The sequence below is a fragment of the Pelophylax lessonae genome (genome assembly GCF_965119305.1).
Source record: "Pelophylax lessonae genome assembly, chromosome: 3".
NCBI lineage: Eukaryota > Metazoa > Chordata > Amphibia > Anura > Ranidae > Pelophylax > Pelophylax lessonae.
This window is the reverse complement of record NC_138770.1, coordinates 574006041-574025313: the sequence shown is the minus strand read 5'-3', so window position 1 is coordinate 574025313 and position 19273 is coordinate 574006041. Positions and strand designations below refer to the sequence as shown.

Below are 19273 nucleotides of genomic sequence, written 5' to 3'. Positions count from 1 at the left end.
AAAGTGTCCTGTATTAACATGGACCCTGCCACTCATGTATCTCCTCCGGATCCCCTCGAGGGGTCTGCGGGATCCTCCAGCACCCCATTGACAATTGAATCTTTGTCAGCTATTATGGAAACTTTTGTGTCCCGGGTGGAAGTGGCTTGTCAGGGACAGGGCGCAAGAAAGCGACCCCCGCCTAACCCCTTATTATCTGAAACCTCGGATTCAGACTCTGAGCCTATTTCTGCAGTTGCAGGTACTTCATCTGGTATTGGTGTCTCGGGTCCTGTCTCTTCAGACAGTGAGGAGGATGTTTCGGCATCTGCCATAGCCCGAGAGGAAGCGTTGGTAAACGCACTCATTGTATCTGTTCAAGAGACTTTAAGGTTACAGGGTATTCCATCAGAAATAGCTGAAACTGAGATCCCTTTTGGGACTAAAAAGCGCATCAAAGTGGCAAAGGTTTTTCCATTGCCCAAATGTTTTGGCAATCCAATCGATGAAGAATGGCGTCTGCCAAAACGCACTTTTAATATTTCCAAACGCATTGACAGGCGTTATCCGTTTGAGGAAACCCTTATTAAGAAATGGACAGAACCACCTGTGGTGGATTCACCTATTGCTAGATTGAATAAAGCCACGGTTATTCCTTTAGAAGACGCTCCGTCTTTTAAAGATCCAGTGGATCGCAAGATAGAAGCTATGTCTCGCACCATGTTTTCCTTGATTGGATCAGCTTTCAGGCCAATAATTGCTATTGGTCTGGTTTCGCAGGCTGTAACTGAATGGACCAAGTGGTTACGCCGGGACTTAGAAGAAGTCCCTCAGGCGGTATCAGATTTGTTGGAACAAATGATACAGGGGTTACAGTTTGTATGTGATGCGGCGTTAGACGCCACTCCATTAATGGCGCGAGCATCAGTCTCAGCAGTGGTTCTCAGGCGTACACTGTGGCTAAAAGGTTGGATAGCCGACCAAGGTTCCAAAAAAGCATTGGCTAATATCCCCTTTTCAGGAGAGCGTCTATTTGGAGCCAACTTAGATGAGATCATTAAGGATCTCACCGGTGGAAAAAGCACCTTTTTACCGCAAAATTTTAAAGGTAAAGGAACTCGTCAAAGACGAGGGCCTTCTTTTTCTGCTCACAAGAGGTTTTTTCGTCCAGCGGGTGAAAAAACTAAGTCCTCCAAAGCTCCTGCAGGAGGCGTCAGGGGTCGGTGGTCGGGCAAGCAAAAGCCCGCCCCCTCCAGACCCGAAGATAAACCATCCAAAGCCTGAAGGTGCGCCCCCACCCATAACTGGGGTGGGGGGACGTCTTCGCCGGTTCCCGGATCCATGGCTTTCCAGAATCCCGGACAAATGGGTTTGCGAAGTCATAAAGTCAGGGTACAAGATCGAGTTTCGATCTCTCCCACCGGCGCGATTCTTCCCTTCCAATATTCGACTATCTCCGGATCGTCTAGAAGATCTGCGGAGAGCAGTCACAGATCTACTACAACAAGGAGTGGTAGTCCACGTTCCTTGGACAGAACGGTTTCAAGGGTTTTATTCAAACCTGTTTACAATACCCAGGAAAGAGGGCAAAGTGCGTCCAATTCTGGACTTAAGAGCGCTCAATTCTTTCGTCAACATAAGAAGATTCAGAATGGAGTCCATTCGCACGGTAGCAGCCTTCCTGCATCCAGGGGATGTCCTAGCGTCCATAGACATCAAGGACGCCTATCTTCACATTCCCATTTTCGCAGGACATCAGCGTTTTCTACGCTTTTCCGTAGAGGAGAACCACTATCAGTTTGTGGCGTTACCTTTCGGTCTCGCCACGGCTCCGCGGGTCTTCACAAAGGTGTTGGCCCCTATGTTGGCACTTCTGCGCCAAAGAGGTATATCGATTCTAGGTTACCTAGACGATCTTCTGCTTCATGCAGAATCTCCTCAGACCTTGCTACAAAACATAGAAATTACTATGATTTCTTTACAGGAATTCGGGTGGCTGGTGAACCAGCAAAAGTCATTTCTGGTTCCCACCCAGAGGCTCGAATATCTGGGTCTAATTCTAGACACAGTCAGGACGAGAGTTTTCCTTCCGGTAGGGAAACTTCGAAAGATTCAATCAGCAGTCCAGTTGTTACTGTCCAACAGCTGGTCTTCCCTTCGGACGTGCATGAGGGTTCTGGGGTTGATGGTGGCTTCATTCGAAGCAGTCCCATTTGCCCAGTCCCATACCCGAATTCTTCAGCAAGAGATTCTTCTCAGATGGAATCGGAATCCGGAATCCCTGGACAATCAGATACGATTGAGCAAACAGACCAGAGAGTCTCTGGTTTGGTGGCTTCGGTCTCCAATGCTCAGCCAGGGAAAGTCATTTCTGCCAATATATTGGACGATAGTGACCACGGATGCCAGTCTATCAGGATGGGGAGGAATTCTTGGTCAGTTATCTGTCCAGGGACTTTGGTCCCCGGAAGAATCCAGATTACCGATAAATGTATTGGAACTGAGAGCGATCAGACTTTGTCTGATTCACTGGACCGAGCAGCTCCAGGGCAGCCCGGTTCGGATCCAGTCGGACAATGCCACGGCCGTGGCTTATGCCAATCATCAGGGGGGCACCAAGAGTGTCCGAGCGGCCAAAGAAGTGGCTTGCATTCTTCGTTGGGCGGAACGATTTGTTCCAGCAATCTCTGCGGTGTTCATTCCGGGGGTGGAGAATTGGCAGGCAGATTATCTCAGCCGTCAGACCCTGGATCAGGGGGAATGGTCCCTCCATCCAGACGTTTTCCACCAGTTGTGCCTACGGTGGGGCACACCGGATGTGGATCTGTTGGCATCACGATTCAACAGGAAAGTTCAGAGATTCGTGGCTCGCTCCCGCGATCCTCTAGCAGAAACCGCAGACGCACTGATCGCCCCGTGGGGGCAATACCAGCTAATATATGCCTTCCCTCCTCTCGCGTTACTGCCAAGACTTCTTCGCAGGGTAGAGGAGGAAGGAATCCCAGTAATCCTGGTAGCTCCGGACTGGCCTCGTCGAGCTTGGTACGCCGACATGGTCAGACTGGTGGCGGACGTCCCATGGAGACTTCCTCTCAGGGAGGATCTACTGTCTCAGGGACCGATCTTCCATCCTGCTTTACGATCGCTGGCTTTAACGGCCTGGCTATTGAGACCCAGGTGCTGAAGGACAAAGGTTTGTCAGCTTCAGTTATTCCTACTCTAGTTGAAGCAAGGAAAGCGACTTCCAGAAAGATTTATCATCGCACATGGAAGTCCTACATTGCATGGTGTGAACCTTTGGGGTTCCGTCCTCGGTCTTATTCGATTAGTCGAATATTGGCTTTTCTGCAACAAGGGGTTGAGCAGAAACTGGCCTTGAGTACTATCAAGGGTCAGGTCTCAGCATTAGCCATCTTCTTTCAGAAGCCTTTGGCTACTCATTCCTTGGTGCGGAATTTCATCCAGGGGGTGCGACATCTGGCTCCGCCAGTGCACGCGCCGTTACCCCCCTGGGATCTTAATTTAGTGTTGTCGGTTCTTCAGAAACCTCCCTTTGAAGATATTAGGGAGATTCCTCTACCCACGTTGTCCCAGAAGGTGGCCTTCTTGGTGGCTATTACTTCTGCACGCAGGGTGTCAGAACTGGCCGCATTATCTTGTCGTTCACCATATCTGGTGGTTCATAGAGATAAGGTGGTTCTTCGTCCGAATCCATCCTTCCTACCAAAAGTAGTTTCAGAATTTCATCTGAATGAAGAAATTGTATTACCTTCCCTGTGTCCTAAGCCCAGTCATCCTCGGGAATTTGCTTTGCACTCCTTGGATGTGGTCCGGGCGATCAGGGTATACTTGAAAACGACAGACTCGTTTCGCAAGACGGATTCACTTTTTGTGATCCCAGATGGACCCAAAAAGGGGTTGCCTGCATCTGCCGCGACCATTTCCAAATGGATCAGACAGACGGTAGTACAGGCTTATTCTATTAAGGGTCGGGAGCCCCCGTTCCCTGTTAAGGCGCACTCCACTCGGGCACTTAGTGCGTCATGGGCCTTTCGCCATCAGGCGTCAGTGGTCCAGGTGTGCAAGGCGGCTACCTGGTCGTCGGTGCATACCTTCTCTAAACATTATAAAGTTGATGTAATGGCATCGTCTGATGCCTCATTTGGCCGCAAGGTTTTGCAGGCCGCAATTTGAGGAGACCAGTGGTCTACCTCGAGGGTTTTTTTCCGTTGGAAAATTTTTTCTTTTAGTCTCATTCTTTGTTTATAATGAGCCTTTAAAACTTCTAGTTTGGCACCGGTTGGGCCTACTAGATTGGATTTGATTTTGTCAATCCCACCCCTCATTTGTGGCACTGCTTCTGGATGTCCCAGCTCTTGAGAATCAAGAAGACTACGTCTGTCAATGAGCGATAGAGAAAAATGGATTTTTGTAAGAACTTACCGTAAAATCCTTTTCTCTTAAGCTCATTGACAGACGTAGTACCCGCCCCTCTATCATTGAGTTGGGTTGGGTTAATTTCTCTGTACTGCTTTAAACAGAACTGATTCCCTGTAGCAGAGAGAGGGAGGATATACCCTCAGGGACTGCCCCCTAGGGTGGAGCCAGAACGTTTTTGTCATTCTGCCTAGTCCTACTCCTGCGGAGACAACATAACCCAGCTCTTGAGAATCAAGAAGACTACGTCTGTCAATGAGCTTAAGAGAAAAGGATTTTACGGTAAGTTCTTACAAAAATCCATTTATTTAAGCACAATTTTTTTATTTCTTTCCTCTATTGTCTGAAAGTGTCATTATCTTCATTGTCACAGCAGATTGCTTTAAAGCGGAGTTCTGGCCTCAAACATTTTTTTTCAATAAAAATACCCCCGGGACAGTCAGGGCTAGTGCATTTCAGCAATGATAGCCTCTGAACTGTCCCCGGGTTCACTTACCTTTTAGAAGAAATACTTACCTTAAAAATGTCTTATCCAGCGCTGCCATCTCAGGTGTGGGCAGCTGAAGCCAGAGCGTCTTCTATGGTGTCCTCTTTGATGACGTCGGAGTCCCAGAATGCCCTGCATCAGCCCTGCTCGTCACTTCCGGTACAGGCGCGTCATCCGTGCACAGCTTCTGGGCATGCCCAGAAGCTGTTTAGCAGGGAATGACGCGCCTGCACCGGAAGTGACGAGCATGGCTGGTGCAGGCGCATTGACTCCTGGGAGTGATGACGCTCAGCTTCCAGGAGTCAACACAAGCAGGAAGAGACAGCGCGGGCTGCGGCAGCAGAGGAGGAAGTGGAAGGAAGGTTAGTATATTTTCTTCAAAAACAAGGTAAGTAAAGCAAAAAAAAAATCATGATTATCCAATTCTTTTTCAGGTTACTTAGAGCAAGCGGATGTCAAATTTTCGTTTTGAGGCCGGAACTCTTTAAATCTGCTTATAATTATTTCATTGCAAAGGATGTTTTGTGTTTAATACTAAACATTTCCATTTTTTTTACAATTCTGCAGAAAATAAACAATTCTGATAAAATCAAAGTGCGAGATTTGCAGATAGTCACCAGGTGAGGGTATTTTACTGCATTTGTTTTTATTCCATTGATTACGAAGGAATTCTTCATTCAGCAGCAATTTATTTGTTTTGCAGCAAGCCCTTTATAAAGAATAGGAATCTGCAGACAGAAATGGTTACATTTCTTGATTGGCCCCTGCAGGATTGCTGCTGTGTGTGTGGTTTTGTCTAAAACATTAACGCATTTTATTATATTTTTTCCAGTAGGAAAGTTATGGCTCAAAGTGGTGATTTGCCACTATATAACATGCCCATGAAGTCTTAGTTTGGTACACACGAGCCGAAAATCTCCTGAAACTGCTCGGTTCGGCAGGAAACCGGTCAGTTCAGCCCGTGTATACAGTTCTTCGTCCAGCAGAAGCTGGTCTCACGACCACGAATCGGCTTCTGTCAAACGAACATGCTGTAAAGTCAGCCTCAAATTAGCACTCACAGCCAAATATGTTCTGGCAGGGGGGCAGCCCCTTTGTCAGAACACAATAGCTCAGTGTGGAGATCGCCACACTAACATCAGATGTTCTGTAAGTTTTTTTCTGTTCAGCCCACTGGGTTGAACAGAAAAAAACGTATAGTATGCACCCTGCATTAGGCTAGCCATATACTAATAGATTTTTTATTTCAGCCAGATGGCGGATTCCTCCATCCATGCTATATACAGCACAAATGGACAAATCTATTGCTGCAGCTATTGTATTCTGACAGCCACTAGGGACAACTGTCAGAATACCCATACAGTGGCTGATACAGCTGCTGTCTGGTTGCAAATGGTTCCGCCTGGTACCTTTTTAATTTTTTAATTAAGGATTTTGGGATGGAGGAGGTGGACAGGGACACCCACAAAGAATACTTTGGCCATGGTATGGCCAGCTTTAGATGGGGAAGTTATCCACCCTAGAGCAATTAGATTAGCCTGTCAGTGTGTAATGTCAGATGGACCCAGAAGAGTGAAAGATTGTGCCAACTTGCAGAGAGATTTCTGAACATGTTTGTACAAAATTAAGTGGCATTGAAGGCTTTTTTTATTAGTGCTAACTATGGAGTGACAAACATCTTGATTTGTGCAAGCAAAGCTCAGAATTTGGAGCTTGCTGTTTACAGGACATTAATGGCCAAGTGTAGGTCTATGGTATTATGTAGTCAAAAAGTATAGACTTGAAGCAAATATGTTATTTCTTTGTAAGTTTGCATGTCTGTGAGTATTGAGCCATTCAGTATATCAAGAAGCACTTGTATCATACCCATGTTCACCTTTCAATAAAGCCTTTTTGGGAAAAAAAGAAGCACTTGATCCTGGTGTGTATGGAGCTTAAAACGGATCTTCAGGCAGATATAAAAGACACACAACAATGTAGCTCTGGGTTCCTAAATAAATAATCCCATGTATTTTTCAAACCTAACCAATGCCCCTGGATTTGACTTCCTTTCAGCCTCTTGTAATCTTCAATATAGCAGCACTTAGACTGGGAGAGTAAGGGGCAGGACTGGGAATCAATCAGGTGGGCTGAATGCAGAAGTGGGTGTAGAGAGGTTACCGTTATAACCCTTTTTGAGACTTTAACTGAAATAAAGATTTGACACCAGAAAAGAAAGTCAAAGAAAAAATTGACAATGTAACAGTGGCCTCCAAAACCGGTAAGGGGCAATATCCTGTTCTTGTGATAGCTGTGAAAAGTGGGGGTTTTCTTCGCTTTGAGAAGGAATGTCCTGTTTAGCTTGCGTCTAGTAAGGTCACTTTGCGGTTTAAGCCAAGGAAGCTATTTAATCTTTGTGGTGTATTAATGCTTTTACTAAACAGAAAAGCTGCACATACAACTGCTTGATACACAATTAATAGCATGCAAAGTGTAACAAAATATGCCTACAATGTACAAACCTTCTACCCTTTCTAACAAATAAGCATGTACAGTACAATGTATGGGGTAGGCATAAGTATACTAATCAGCTACTTAACTCGGATCTTTCTTTATGATGGAATCTTCTAGTTTTTTCTTGCTCAGAGTCCAGCACAAAACATGTGTTGCTTCTTCTTTGTCTCCAGAACACCACTTGCTCCTTTGTCTCCCAAAACAACTTCTTTCTTTGTCTCTCACCACATGGTTGTTCAAAAGTCCTAATTCCCCTCCTCATTTTCTGTTCAATCATATCCTGTAGCCTGACTTCACAAAAACAAATTGAACGGGTTCATTAGCACACTAATAGGGGAGGCTTAGCTTCTAAAACAGCACGTGGTCTTAAAAATGTAACTATTCGCATATAACTACGCTATAAAAATCACCCAAAAATATCCATAACAACAAATTTCCCTACTGGAAACTTTGAGATTTGAACCCCTAACATTGTAGCCTAAAACTAGAAAAAAGCAATGATGCTAGCATTTCACCATCATTTTTTTTCTGTTGGCCAGCATCATTTCTTTGAATACCTAGTGTGGGCTCTTCTCTCTCATGTGTTTCACCCTCCATATAGGGAAGCGTTCAGGCAGTTGATATGACTTATTTTGAATAGACTACTAAGTGGAAGACAATGAGTTGAAGTCAGCAATTGCATCTTTTTCTTATTGTACTTTGGTGGGTGAGGACAGACCTTTAACAATGCGGGCAACCAGCAGTGGAGAAGAGAGGAAAGATCCCTGGTGCCAAACATCCACAAAATCCTATGGTGGTATGAGAAAGACAACCTCAGGCTGGGCTCCTGCCAGGCCACACCGCCAGCGTGTCTCGATTTGCCCCCAGTGCTTAGTCATGGGGATGGAGAGGTTGAGCTGTATGGAGACCTAGAGAGGAGCATTATGATTTTGTGAATGGTATTCCTTTAAAGCTGCAAATGAGTAAAGGAGGTTTTAAAAAAATTCATAAAAAGGTTATTTAAGTTAAAGGGCTCATCTGTGACAGACTGCAATCTATTTGCGATTAAGATGGATGAAAGGTTTATAAACTGATTCCACATCCGAAAAGAACAGAATTAACTGTTTTTAATTAACCATGAATTAGCTATACAAATACAGTATGTGCTGAGCTTAGGGTCAGTGAAGTGTGTACCATTCCATGAAATGGGGAATATTGAAATAGTGCTTTATTATAGGGAGGCAGTTTCTCATATGAAAGAAGGGGAGGAAGAGAAGACAAAATGCTACAGCGCTCTTATATGGACAGAAAAACCCATCAAAAAAGAAGATCTTGACCTTCTAGATATTGTTAAGGTTTGTGCCTTTCGTTTTTTGTCCATTAGTAAAGAATATTTCTGCTGAACAAGTCTGTTACATTTCACTACTTGTGCACCTCTAGTATATTCTTGAGTTTTCATACATGGCTTAAATTTCAGCTAATTACTGTGAATCAGCTGAAATTTTAGCTAAGGATGGTTCAGCCAACACCACCTGGGTCAACAAGTTTTATTAACCGCTTCCATACAGAGCAGTTAGACACCCTTCCTGCCCAGACCAATTTTCAGCTTTCAGCACTCTCACACTTTGAATGACAATTGCTCAGTCATGCTACACTATAACCAAACAAAATTTTTTTCACACAAATAGAGCTTTCTTTTGGTGGTATTTGATCACAACTGGGGTTTTTTTTTTTTGTGATATATGCAAAAAAAGAGCAAAAATTTTGAAAAAAAAACACTTTTTTTTAGTTTCAATTATGAAATTTTGCAAAAAATAAATTTTTCTTCATACATTTGGGCCAAAATGTATACTGCTACATGTCTCTGGTAAAATTAACCCAAATTAGTGTATATTATTTAGTCTGTGTGAAAGTTATTGAGTCTAGAAGCTATGGTACCAATTACTGAAAATTGATCACACCAGATGTACTGACTGCCTATCTCCTTTCTTGAGGCCCTGAAATGTCAGGACAGTACAAATACCGACCAAATGACCCCTTTTTGTAAAGTAGACAGTCCAAGGTATTTAGTAAGAGGCATGGTGAGTTTTTTGAAGTTGTAATTTTTTCCCACAATTCTTGGGAAAATGAAGAAAAAATTTTTTTTTTCTTTTTTTTCCCACAAAGTTGTCAATTTATAAGCTATTTCTAACACATAGCATGTACACAGCAAAAATTACACCCAAAAATACATTCTGCTACTCCTTCCGAGTATGGCGATACCACATGTGTGAGACTTTTACACAGCCTGGCCACAAAAAGAGACTCCACGTCCAAGAAGCACATTCAGGCGTTCTAGGAGCATAAATACACATAAAACTTTCTTACTACCTATCACACTTTTCAAGGCCCTAGAGCACCAATACAATGGAAAAGTCCACAAAATGACCCCATTTTGGAAAGCAAACACTCCAACGTATATTCTATGAGGCATTATGGGTCGTTTGAACATATCATTTTTTTCCACAGGTTTTTGGAAAATGTGGGAAAAAAATGAAAACTTTTTTTTTTTACACAAAGTTGTCAATTTATAGGATATTCCTAACACATAGCATGTACACAGCAAAAATGACACCCCAAAATACATTCTTCCACTCCTCCTGAGTATGGCAATACCACATGTGTGAGACTTTTTCACAGCCTAGCCATATAGAGGGGCCGAACATCCAAGGAGCATCATCATGCATCCTAGCCACTTGCCTAGGCCTATTTTTGACATTTGGTGTTTACAAGCTAAAATCAGTTGTTTTGCTAGAAAACTGCTTAGAACCCCCAAACATTATATATTTTTTTTTAGCAGAGACCCTAGAGAATAAAATGGAGATTATTGCACTATTTTTTATCACACCGTATTTGCGTAGCGGTCTTCCAAACGCAATTTTTTTGGAAAAAATTCACTTTTTTTAATTTAAAAATAAGAAACCAGTAAAGTTAGCCCAATTTTTTTCCATAATGTGAAAGATAATGTTACGCCGAGTAAATAGATACCCAACATGTCATGTTTCAAAATTGCGCACGCTCACGGAATGGTGACAAACTTTGGTACTTAAAAATCCCCATAGGCGACAATTTAAAAATTTCTACAGGTTGCCATCTTTGAGTTACAGAGGAGTTCTAGGGCTCAAATTATTCCCCTTGCTCTAACGATCGCGGCGATACCTCACATGTGTGGTTTGAACACCGTTTACATATGTGGGCGGGGTTTCTGTATGCATTCGCTTCTGCGCGCGAGCTAACGGGGACAGGGCGCTTTAATTTTTTTTTTTTTTTTTTACTATTTATTTTATTTATTATTTTTTATTTTTACACCGTTTAAAAAAAAAAAAAAAAAATTGATCATTTTTATTTCTATTAAAAGAAATGTAAATATTCCTCGTAATAGAAATAGGCACGACAGGACCTCTTTTTTGTGAGATCTGGGGTCAAAAAGTCCTCAGATCTCACAAGTACACTAAAAGATAGAAAAAAAAAAAAAATAATAATAATTATAATATAAAATGAAAAAAAAAAAAAGGACCTTTAAACCGGTTGCTAGGCAACAACATTTTCCGTAGCTCCGGTCCTCCAAGACCATAGAGTCAAGTGAGGGCAAGCTTGCCCTCACTCGACATCCTGTCTGTGAGGATTCGGGACCGGATCGTTTTCCCCGCTGCCGGCGGGTCCGGTAAGCGGGGAAAGGGACCGGAACGCGTCGGGAGGGGGGGGGGGGCGCCTCTTCCGCCATCCCGGAAGGGTGATCCCACGGCGAATCCGCCGCTGGGACCACCCTTATCGGAAAGCCAACCGTCCACCGTTTAAAAAAATACCAGGGTTATGGCAGCTATCTGCTACCATAACACCGGTATTTAGGTTTAAACGGACGACGTATATAAACCTTTTTGGACTTGGACATGGTGGCTGTATGAAGGGTGACAGGTACTCGGGTACTTTGTTGGGCAGGTGACAGGTACTCTGGTACTGATGAGCAGGTGGCAGGTACTCGGGTACTCCGATAGGCAGGTGACAGGTACTCGGGTACTCTGATGGGCAGGTGACAGGCAGGTGATAGGTACTGATGAGTAGTACTCACTGACTGATAGGTGATACTGTACTGATGGGTACTGATGATCAGTACTGATACGTGATAGGTACTGATGAGTACTGATGAGTAGTGATGGGTACTGATGAGCAGGCGGCAAGTACTTGGGTACTTCAGGCGTCAGGTACTCTGATGAGCAGGTGGAAGGTACTCGGGTACTCTGATGGGTAGGTGACAGGTACTCAGGTACTCTGATGACGGGTACTCCGTTGACAGGTACTCAAAGTACCCGAGTACCTGTCATCAGAGTACCCGAGTACCCGTCATCAGAGTACCCGAGTACCCGTCATCAGAGTACCCGAGTACCCGTCATCAGAGTACCCGAGTACCCGTCATCAGAGTACCCGAGTACCTGTCATCAGAGTACCCGAGTACCCGTCATCAGAGTACCCGAGTACCCGTCATCAGAGTACCCGAGTACCTGTCAGAGTACCCGTCATCAGAGTACCCGAGTACCTGTCATCAGAGTACCCGAGTACCTGTCATCAGAGTACCCGAGTACCCGTCATCAGAGTACCCGAGTACCTGTCATCAGAGTATCCGTCATCAGAGTACCCGAGTACCTGTCATCAGAGTACCCGAATACCTGTCACCAGCCCATCAGAGTACCCGAGTACCTGTCATCTGAGTACCTGATGACAGGTACTCGGGTACTTTGATGGGCTAGTGACAGGTGCTCTTTATTGGGGGGGGGGGGGGCAATCAGTGTGTTTGGGGTGCACTGTACTTGGTAACTAGCTGTTACCACAATCTCCTCCTCACACAGGATCAGTGTGTGAGGAGGAGAACACGGTGACAGCTAGTTACCGTGTTCTCTGTTGACATTTGTGACCGGCTGTGATTGGACACAGCCGGTCACGTGGTAAAGAGCCAATTTCATTGGCTCTTTACCTAGATCGGGGATCGACTCTGTCCGAGGGACGAGCCTCGTCCCCGATCGCTGCTCTGCGCGCCCCCGGGGGCGCGCATTGCAGAGAGAACGAGCGGCTCGTGCTGGAGCCGCTCATGTGATCGGCTGTGATTGACACAGCCGATCACGTGGTAAACAGCCAATTTCTATTGGCTGTTTACCTTGATCAGTGATGGGCTATGTCCGAGGGACGAGCCTCATCCCTGATCGCGCCGCTGCGCGCCGCCGGGGGCGCGCAGTAGCAGCTAGAACGGGCCGACGTCATATGACGGCGGCCCGGATCTAGACAACCACTTTGCCGACGTCATTTTACATGACTCGGTAAGGAAGTGGTTAAGAATTTGAAGAAGCCAGGCAGAAAAAAGTAACTTGGACAGTGTCTGCAGTGACTCTTCGGTTATTCTGACAGACAACCGTGTCGGCTATCAGGAAAACAAAATAAAAACCTGACAGCGGCCGATTAATCTATCCATGCTGTTGGCCTTGGATTGGGAAAATCTATAGATTTCTCTTGTTCAGCCTCCCTACATGTATGGCTAGCTTAAGTCAATGGGAAGACAATGGATTGACCAAGCATCCATTGAAGGACATTCATAATTTTCTGGGCTCTAAATTATACCTTTATCAGACTTTTATTACTCCCTAGTTAGATGAACATTTCTGATAACTGTTCTTGTATATAATGTCTTTGGGAGTCTTATATAAAATAACCAAATGGGACCCAAGAAAAATATACATATGGTAGTATTTTTAATAATTGTATATTAATGAATTGGATATTATAGATTACCATAACAATGCATAATTTTTATAGTCATTATAAATAACTAATACTATAAACTAATAACTAATTAAAGTTGATTTTATTCCTCATATTTATGCTTCCTACAGTTGGTAAAAATACCATACCCTGTATTGACTGGGACTTTTTATAGTTATGACATCAGCTCACTGAAATTTGCTGCATTTATTTATAGAATGTGGGATTTCATGTGATAATCTTTATCAATGTTAATGATTTAATTTTAACATAAACTATGTACTTTTATAACTAATGGTTTTCCGTTTTTAGTAATAAAACCACAAGTTAAAAAAAAAGAATGACCTTATATATAAGGTAAACCTTCATTTAGCCCATGAAGAGCAAGTGGATATTGGAGATACAATATACTTTACTAAAATCTTTTCTTTTTAAAGATGCATTTTTGTAATTTGTTGCTTAAAAACAGGTGTGCTAATGAAAGGCTGCATTTTTATACTGTATATTCTGCAGACCTATTTTAACTTTGATAACTATAAAGTGTTGCAGTGGAGGGAAAAATGTTAAGGGGTAATGGGCAGCTCTTTGCCGGGGATGAGGGAATCCATCAAGCATTTTGAATTAAATTGTTTCTCAGGCTATAATGCATTTTGCATATACATTAAGTGTGCTTCATATATGAATGTGTCACAGAAACGTTATCTCAGCATGGTATGGCATCTACAGCAGCAAAATAGTGTTTTCTTATTTATACAGTAAAGGACACTGGCTTCTTGAAATCTTGACCTTGAGATATATGCTGACACCTTCAGATGAGGACACTAGCAAACAAAGTTGTTAGGACAACTGATATAGCCCCTCACCCAACCACCACCACTCCTAGCCCTCCTCAGTTTTTGCTAGTGTTCTTGGGTGATAAACGATGATCTCTCTCTCCTGAGGGCAGGTTTCTTGCCTGTATTTTCGAATTTATCATAAGATTGAAGACTTTGCTTGGATCTTGACACAGGGAAGCTCTTTCTCCACCTGGCTACAGCAACACTATTGAGGCAAAATGATTGCTGCTTCCAGATCAGTCACCCCTTCGCAGCACCTACTTTGCTTGCTTTAGAATCTGCAGCTTACATCGCATGCTATTATTAGGTCTATGATCTACCAGAACACCCAGATCTTTCTTGACCATTGAGTCCCCCAGTTGTACTCCTACAATGGACAATTCATGCATGCTTTTAGACCTCAAGTGAATACATTTATATGTATCAACATTAAACCTTATTTACCACCTAGTTGCAGAATACAACAGAGCATTAAGGTCTGCTTGTAAGTTGGAAACCTCCTGTAAAATGTTCTTTCACGCCCTTTCGGTATGCATATATCAGCTGGTAGGAATATCTAGTGTGCAGTCACCATTACCCTATGGTTGAAGAATCGGTACGTCCTCATGCCTGCCAAGAGATAGATGCCGGTGGGGGTCCTGCTTCTCTCACTAAGCTCATACTGGCCATGTTCCTTCTAGCACTGTCTATCACATGGCAATATAACTATCACCCTACTGTATGTTTGTTTATTTCCTATTATGTACCACCGTTAACTGATTTCAGGACTATGATGCCATATTTTGTTACTGTCTTCATTTGTTGCATACCTTTAAATAAAGAATTAAAAAAATAGAAATAAAAGTTCTTTTACTACACAACTTGGTGTCATCTGCAAACACAGAAATTATACTTTTAATCCCAAACACCATATAATTTATAAATAGGTTTAAAGTAAAGGTTCCAATCTGGAACCTTGGGGTGCATACGCCCCCTGAGGCTAAAGATTGTAAACACCTTCTGAGCGGGTCCAAATGTACTGAATAGAATTGGCCTGATCTGTAATTGTATTGCGGCATCAATAGACCTCTACTGTTCTTCAACAAATGCCTGCCTGTTGAGCTAGGGATGAGTCCTAGGGATGGAAAAGGTTCAAGGTACATGGTCGTCCAGGAAATCCAGACTTTCAGTTGATATTCTCAAACTAAGGGCTTTTTGTCTATCCCTGCTGAGTTGGAACAACCAGCTTTAGGGTTACCATTGAGGGTTCTGTCAGACAACACCACAGCCATGGCTTTTATCAACTGTCAAGGCAGCACCAGAAGATGTGCCACCCTTTCGGAAGTGGGCTTAATTATTCATTTGACTGAAAGATACATTTGAACCATGTCCACATTCCTGTAATAGTGATTTGACAAATGGACTTTATCAGTTATCAGCCACTGGATGTGTTGGGAATGGTTTCTTCACCCTGAGGTGTTCAGAGACATATGTCACTACTGGGGGACTACATATGTAGATCTGTTGGCATCCCAATTCAACAAGGTGTACAGACTGTATACATGAACACAGGGGTCTAAAGGCCTTTACAGTGGACATGTTTGTGACCCTGTGGGATCAGTTGCGGTTGATATATGACTTTCCTCTGCTACAGATTCTTCCTTGACTGCATTGTAGGAACAAGATGGAAGGCATTTCAGTGATCTTGGTGGCACCAAAGTGGCCCAGAAGAACTTGGTACTCAGACATTCTCTGACTCCTGAAAGACACTCCATAGACACTACTAGACCATCCAGACCTGCTGGCAATAGGACTGGTCTACTATCCAACCACTCCTAAGGTAGTTTTCTCATGGTTATTACATTAGTGAGGCAGAACTGGTAGCCTTTTTCTGTTAAGAAACCTTCCTTGTTCTTTTTCTTCCTAAGGTGTTTTTCTCCCTCCGCCTTCATCAGGACTCTGTCCTGCATTTCATTTTGTCCTGCTCCAAAGCACTGTTCAGATGTACTGTGCACAGTGTGAGTTTATCTTTCAACTACTATGTTCATCCGAACTTCAGATTCTTTGTTTCTCCTGCCTGCAGGCATATCTAGGTGGTTAAGGCAAGTTATTTTAAAAGTTTACATCTTAAAGGATACTCAACTAGTTCAGTCAGTGCTTCTTGGACTTTTCAGCACCAGGCTTCTAGGAATTGCAGGGCTATCACCTGGTCCTGTTCTCACATTTGTGAAGTTCGGGCAGATGTTTAGGTCTCTGCTGCCATTGATTTCGACCGTAAGGTGCTTCAAGCCACTCTTTAAGCTTGGAACCAGATTCCGTTGTTTTTGGCCTGTTGTCATTGTTTACTGATGTTTGCCCATTCCTCATTTGATTGGGGATGTTTAATGGTTAAGATTTAAAGTAGCTTGTGTCCTGTAGTGTACGATTGAGAAATATGTTTCAAATAAACTTTAATGATGAAATAAAATTTGAATTATGAAATGATTTTAAATTGCCTGTAAAAATTATTTTTTGTAGTACAATGCAGGACACCCCAGCGCTCCTCCCCAAACCCCCCTATGGTCAGAATAAAAGGAACTTGTGTCCTGTACTGTACTCCAAGAAAAGGGTTTTACAGGTAAGTCAAAAATCCCTATTTGCTTTTTACATGCTGCAAAAAGAGACATCCATTATTCTCACAAGCATGGACCATAGGGTTTGTTCATGGATAGAAAACTGGTTACAGGGGCGCATCCAAAGGGTGGGGATAAATGGAGTATACTTGGACTGGTCTAGAGTGGTAAGTGGGGTACCCCAACGCTCTATCCTGGGACCAATTCTGTTCAATTTAATTCATAAATGGTGTAAAGGTTGGTATAATAAGTTCAATCTTGGTGTTTGCTGACGATTCAAAGCGAAGTAGGGCAATAACTTTTCAGCAGGATATATAAACTTTACAAGAACGTCTCAATAAAATAAAGGAGTGGGCAACCACATGGCAAATGGGATTTAATAATGATTTAAAGTGTAAAATGTAAAGTAATGCACTTGGGGGCTAAAAATAGGAATGCAAGTTACTCACTTAGGGGAGAACCTCCTGGGGAATCCAAGATGGGAAAATATCTGGGGGTCCTAGTCATTCCTAGCCAAGCTTCAGCAAGCAAAGTTAGCAGAATATTAGCATGTATTAAAAAGGGAATTTACTCAAGAGGTACAACTATAATACTGACACTTTTTATAAAACTCTGGTTTGGCCACATCTGGAGTATGCCATACAGTTCTGATCACCAATCCTCAGGAATAATGTGCTAAAACTGAAGAAAGTCAAGAGAGGGGCAACAAAATTATTAAGGGGACTGGAGGACCTTATTTACAAGGAACAACTACAAACATTAAACTAAGACACTTGAAAGGAGATATGATAGTGATGTACACATATTTTAACGGTGATTCTAGCATAGGGTATAAACTCTTAAGTCTCAGGGAGTGTAAGAAGACACAGGGCCACTCAATGAAATGTGAGAAGTGGTTTACCCTTAAATATGTAGGGGGTGATTGATTGTCGGGATGGTAGGGATGTGAAACTCACTTCCACAATTGGTGGTGTTAGCGAGAAGTATTGATAGTTTAAAAAAAAACTCATGGAAGGGCAACTTAGGAAACACAGTATACAGGGATATGGGAAATAATTTTTGACCTGAACACACATACTCACAAAGGTTGAACTGAATGGCTTCAACCTTACCAACCATGTAACTATGCATCTCCTTTCACAAACACGCTTAGTTTTAATCTAAATCAGTATTAAATATATCTATTGTAATTGCTAATATCTGTAAGTAAAAAAAGAGCCTTGTAGAAACCACACGACTCTGCTCACACCATATTATTGCACAAAAAATACACATTTGGTGTTCAAATAAGATTTATTGGGAACTTTAAAACACTTATTTGATATTTATAATATAATTTTAATTGCTCTTCTGATTTTTTTTTTTTTGGGGTCATGTGACTGGCACAGCACCAATCAGGACTGGCCAGACACAGACTCATACTGTAGAGCAGTGTTTCTCAACTCCGGTCCTCAGGGCACACTAACAGGCCAGATTTTAAGTATTACCTTGGGGAGATGCAGACTAGAATACTACAATCACTGAGCAGCAAATGATATCACATGTGATGCATTTCAGTTTTCTTGCTAACCTGGCCTGTTAGTGTGCCCTGAGGACCGGAGTTGAAAAAAAAAAATACAGTACAATTAACACTTCTCTGTTTAGTATCATCTTAAATATTATTTAGATTGGAATTAAACTTACACTGTAGAGTAAATCCTGGAGTCCAAAAACCAGCATATATACTCTGAATAAAAGGACATTTCTTTCAGGAGTTGAAGCTTGTACAGAAGACTCCTCTTCGTGTTCTTCACCGGCGGCCACTGGCTTCAAGAATACGATTGATTCATACCATGAATACGGAATATATAGATGAGCACCATTTCCGACTATATTTAAAGACACAAGCAGGAACGTATCCTTTTTCAGTACCATAAAATTATTTTGCTTTACTGTAGTTTTTGTTTGAAATAGCTGTTTTTTTAACAGGATAAAAAACGACATAATTAAACAGTATTAACACTTAAAGTTGCTGATGCATACATGTATGCATCCTTTCTGTAAACTGTTATTCTGTAGCTTCCTGCCCTTGTAGTCCCCTGAGACTCAGACATTTAAAGGCTGGTGGCTAAAGAGAGAGGTTCTTTGTCATACAGCATATGATCCTAGGCATAAAGTGAGAGATTGGTGTTATTACATATCACATCGGGAACTCTATTATAGAATGTTACGTATCACATACCCAACGTATCACTCTTTTATCTGATATTATGTATTACATAATCAACATACTGTACCATACACTCTATCGCCTAATTCTAATATTATGTTTCAAATGAACATATCAGAAACTTTATCAACTGCTTTGTTTTGTCTTTCTCCAAGCATTGATGAAACAAGACACTGTAAACCATTAGAAAGATAGATGATATTGTCATACACTTGTTTTATTGTTTTGTCTTTTTTTTTTCTTGTAGGGTTTGCTTCAGTTGCTGAGTGCAAATTAACTGAAGGTTCACAAACTTGCTTTTATCTGCTGATTTTTGCTGATTATATCTGTAGTTCAGGGGTCTGTGAACCCAAAAGGCATGTAATGATCACCCAAGTCTTGCTTTGAATGTCTCTTCCTTTCCTTTGTGCCCTCCCATTACTTATATTGCTAGTAATCATGCATGTCAGTCAACACAGATTGCTTTGTACATAGC

The 19273-nt window shown here is 42.5% G+C and overlaps 1 protein-coding gene across 1 annotated transcript in view; it reads left to right on the top strand.

Annotated features, from left to right (window-relative positions):
* The window catches only part of PUS10 (pseudouridine synthase 10), a 176750-nt gene that overhangs the window by 117695 nt on the left and 39782 nt on the right, over positions 1-19273 (top strand). The window contains exons 14-16 of the mRNA XM_082251355.1: positions 5471-5523; positions 8613-8730; positions 18341-18483. Of these exons, the coding sequence (XP_082107481.1) occupies positions 5471-5523; positions 8613-8730; positions 18341-18483 (314 nt within the window). The remainder of the gene's footprint in view (positions 1-5470; positions 5524-8612; positions 8731-18340; positions 18484-19273) is intronic.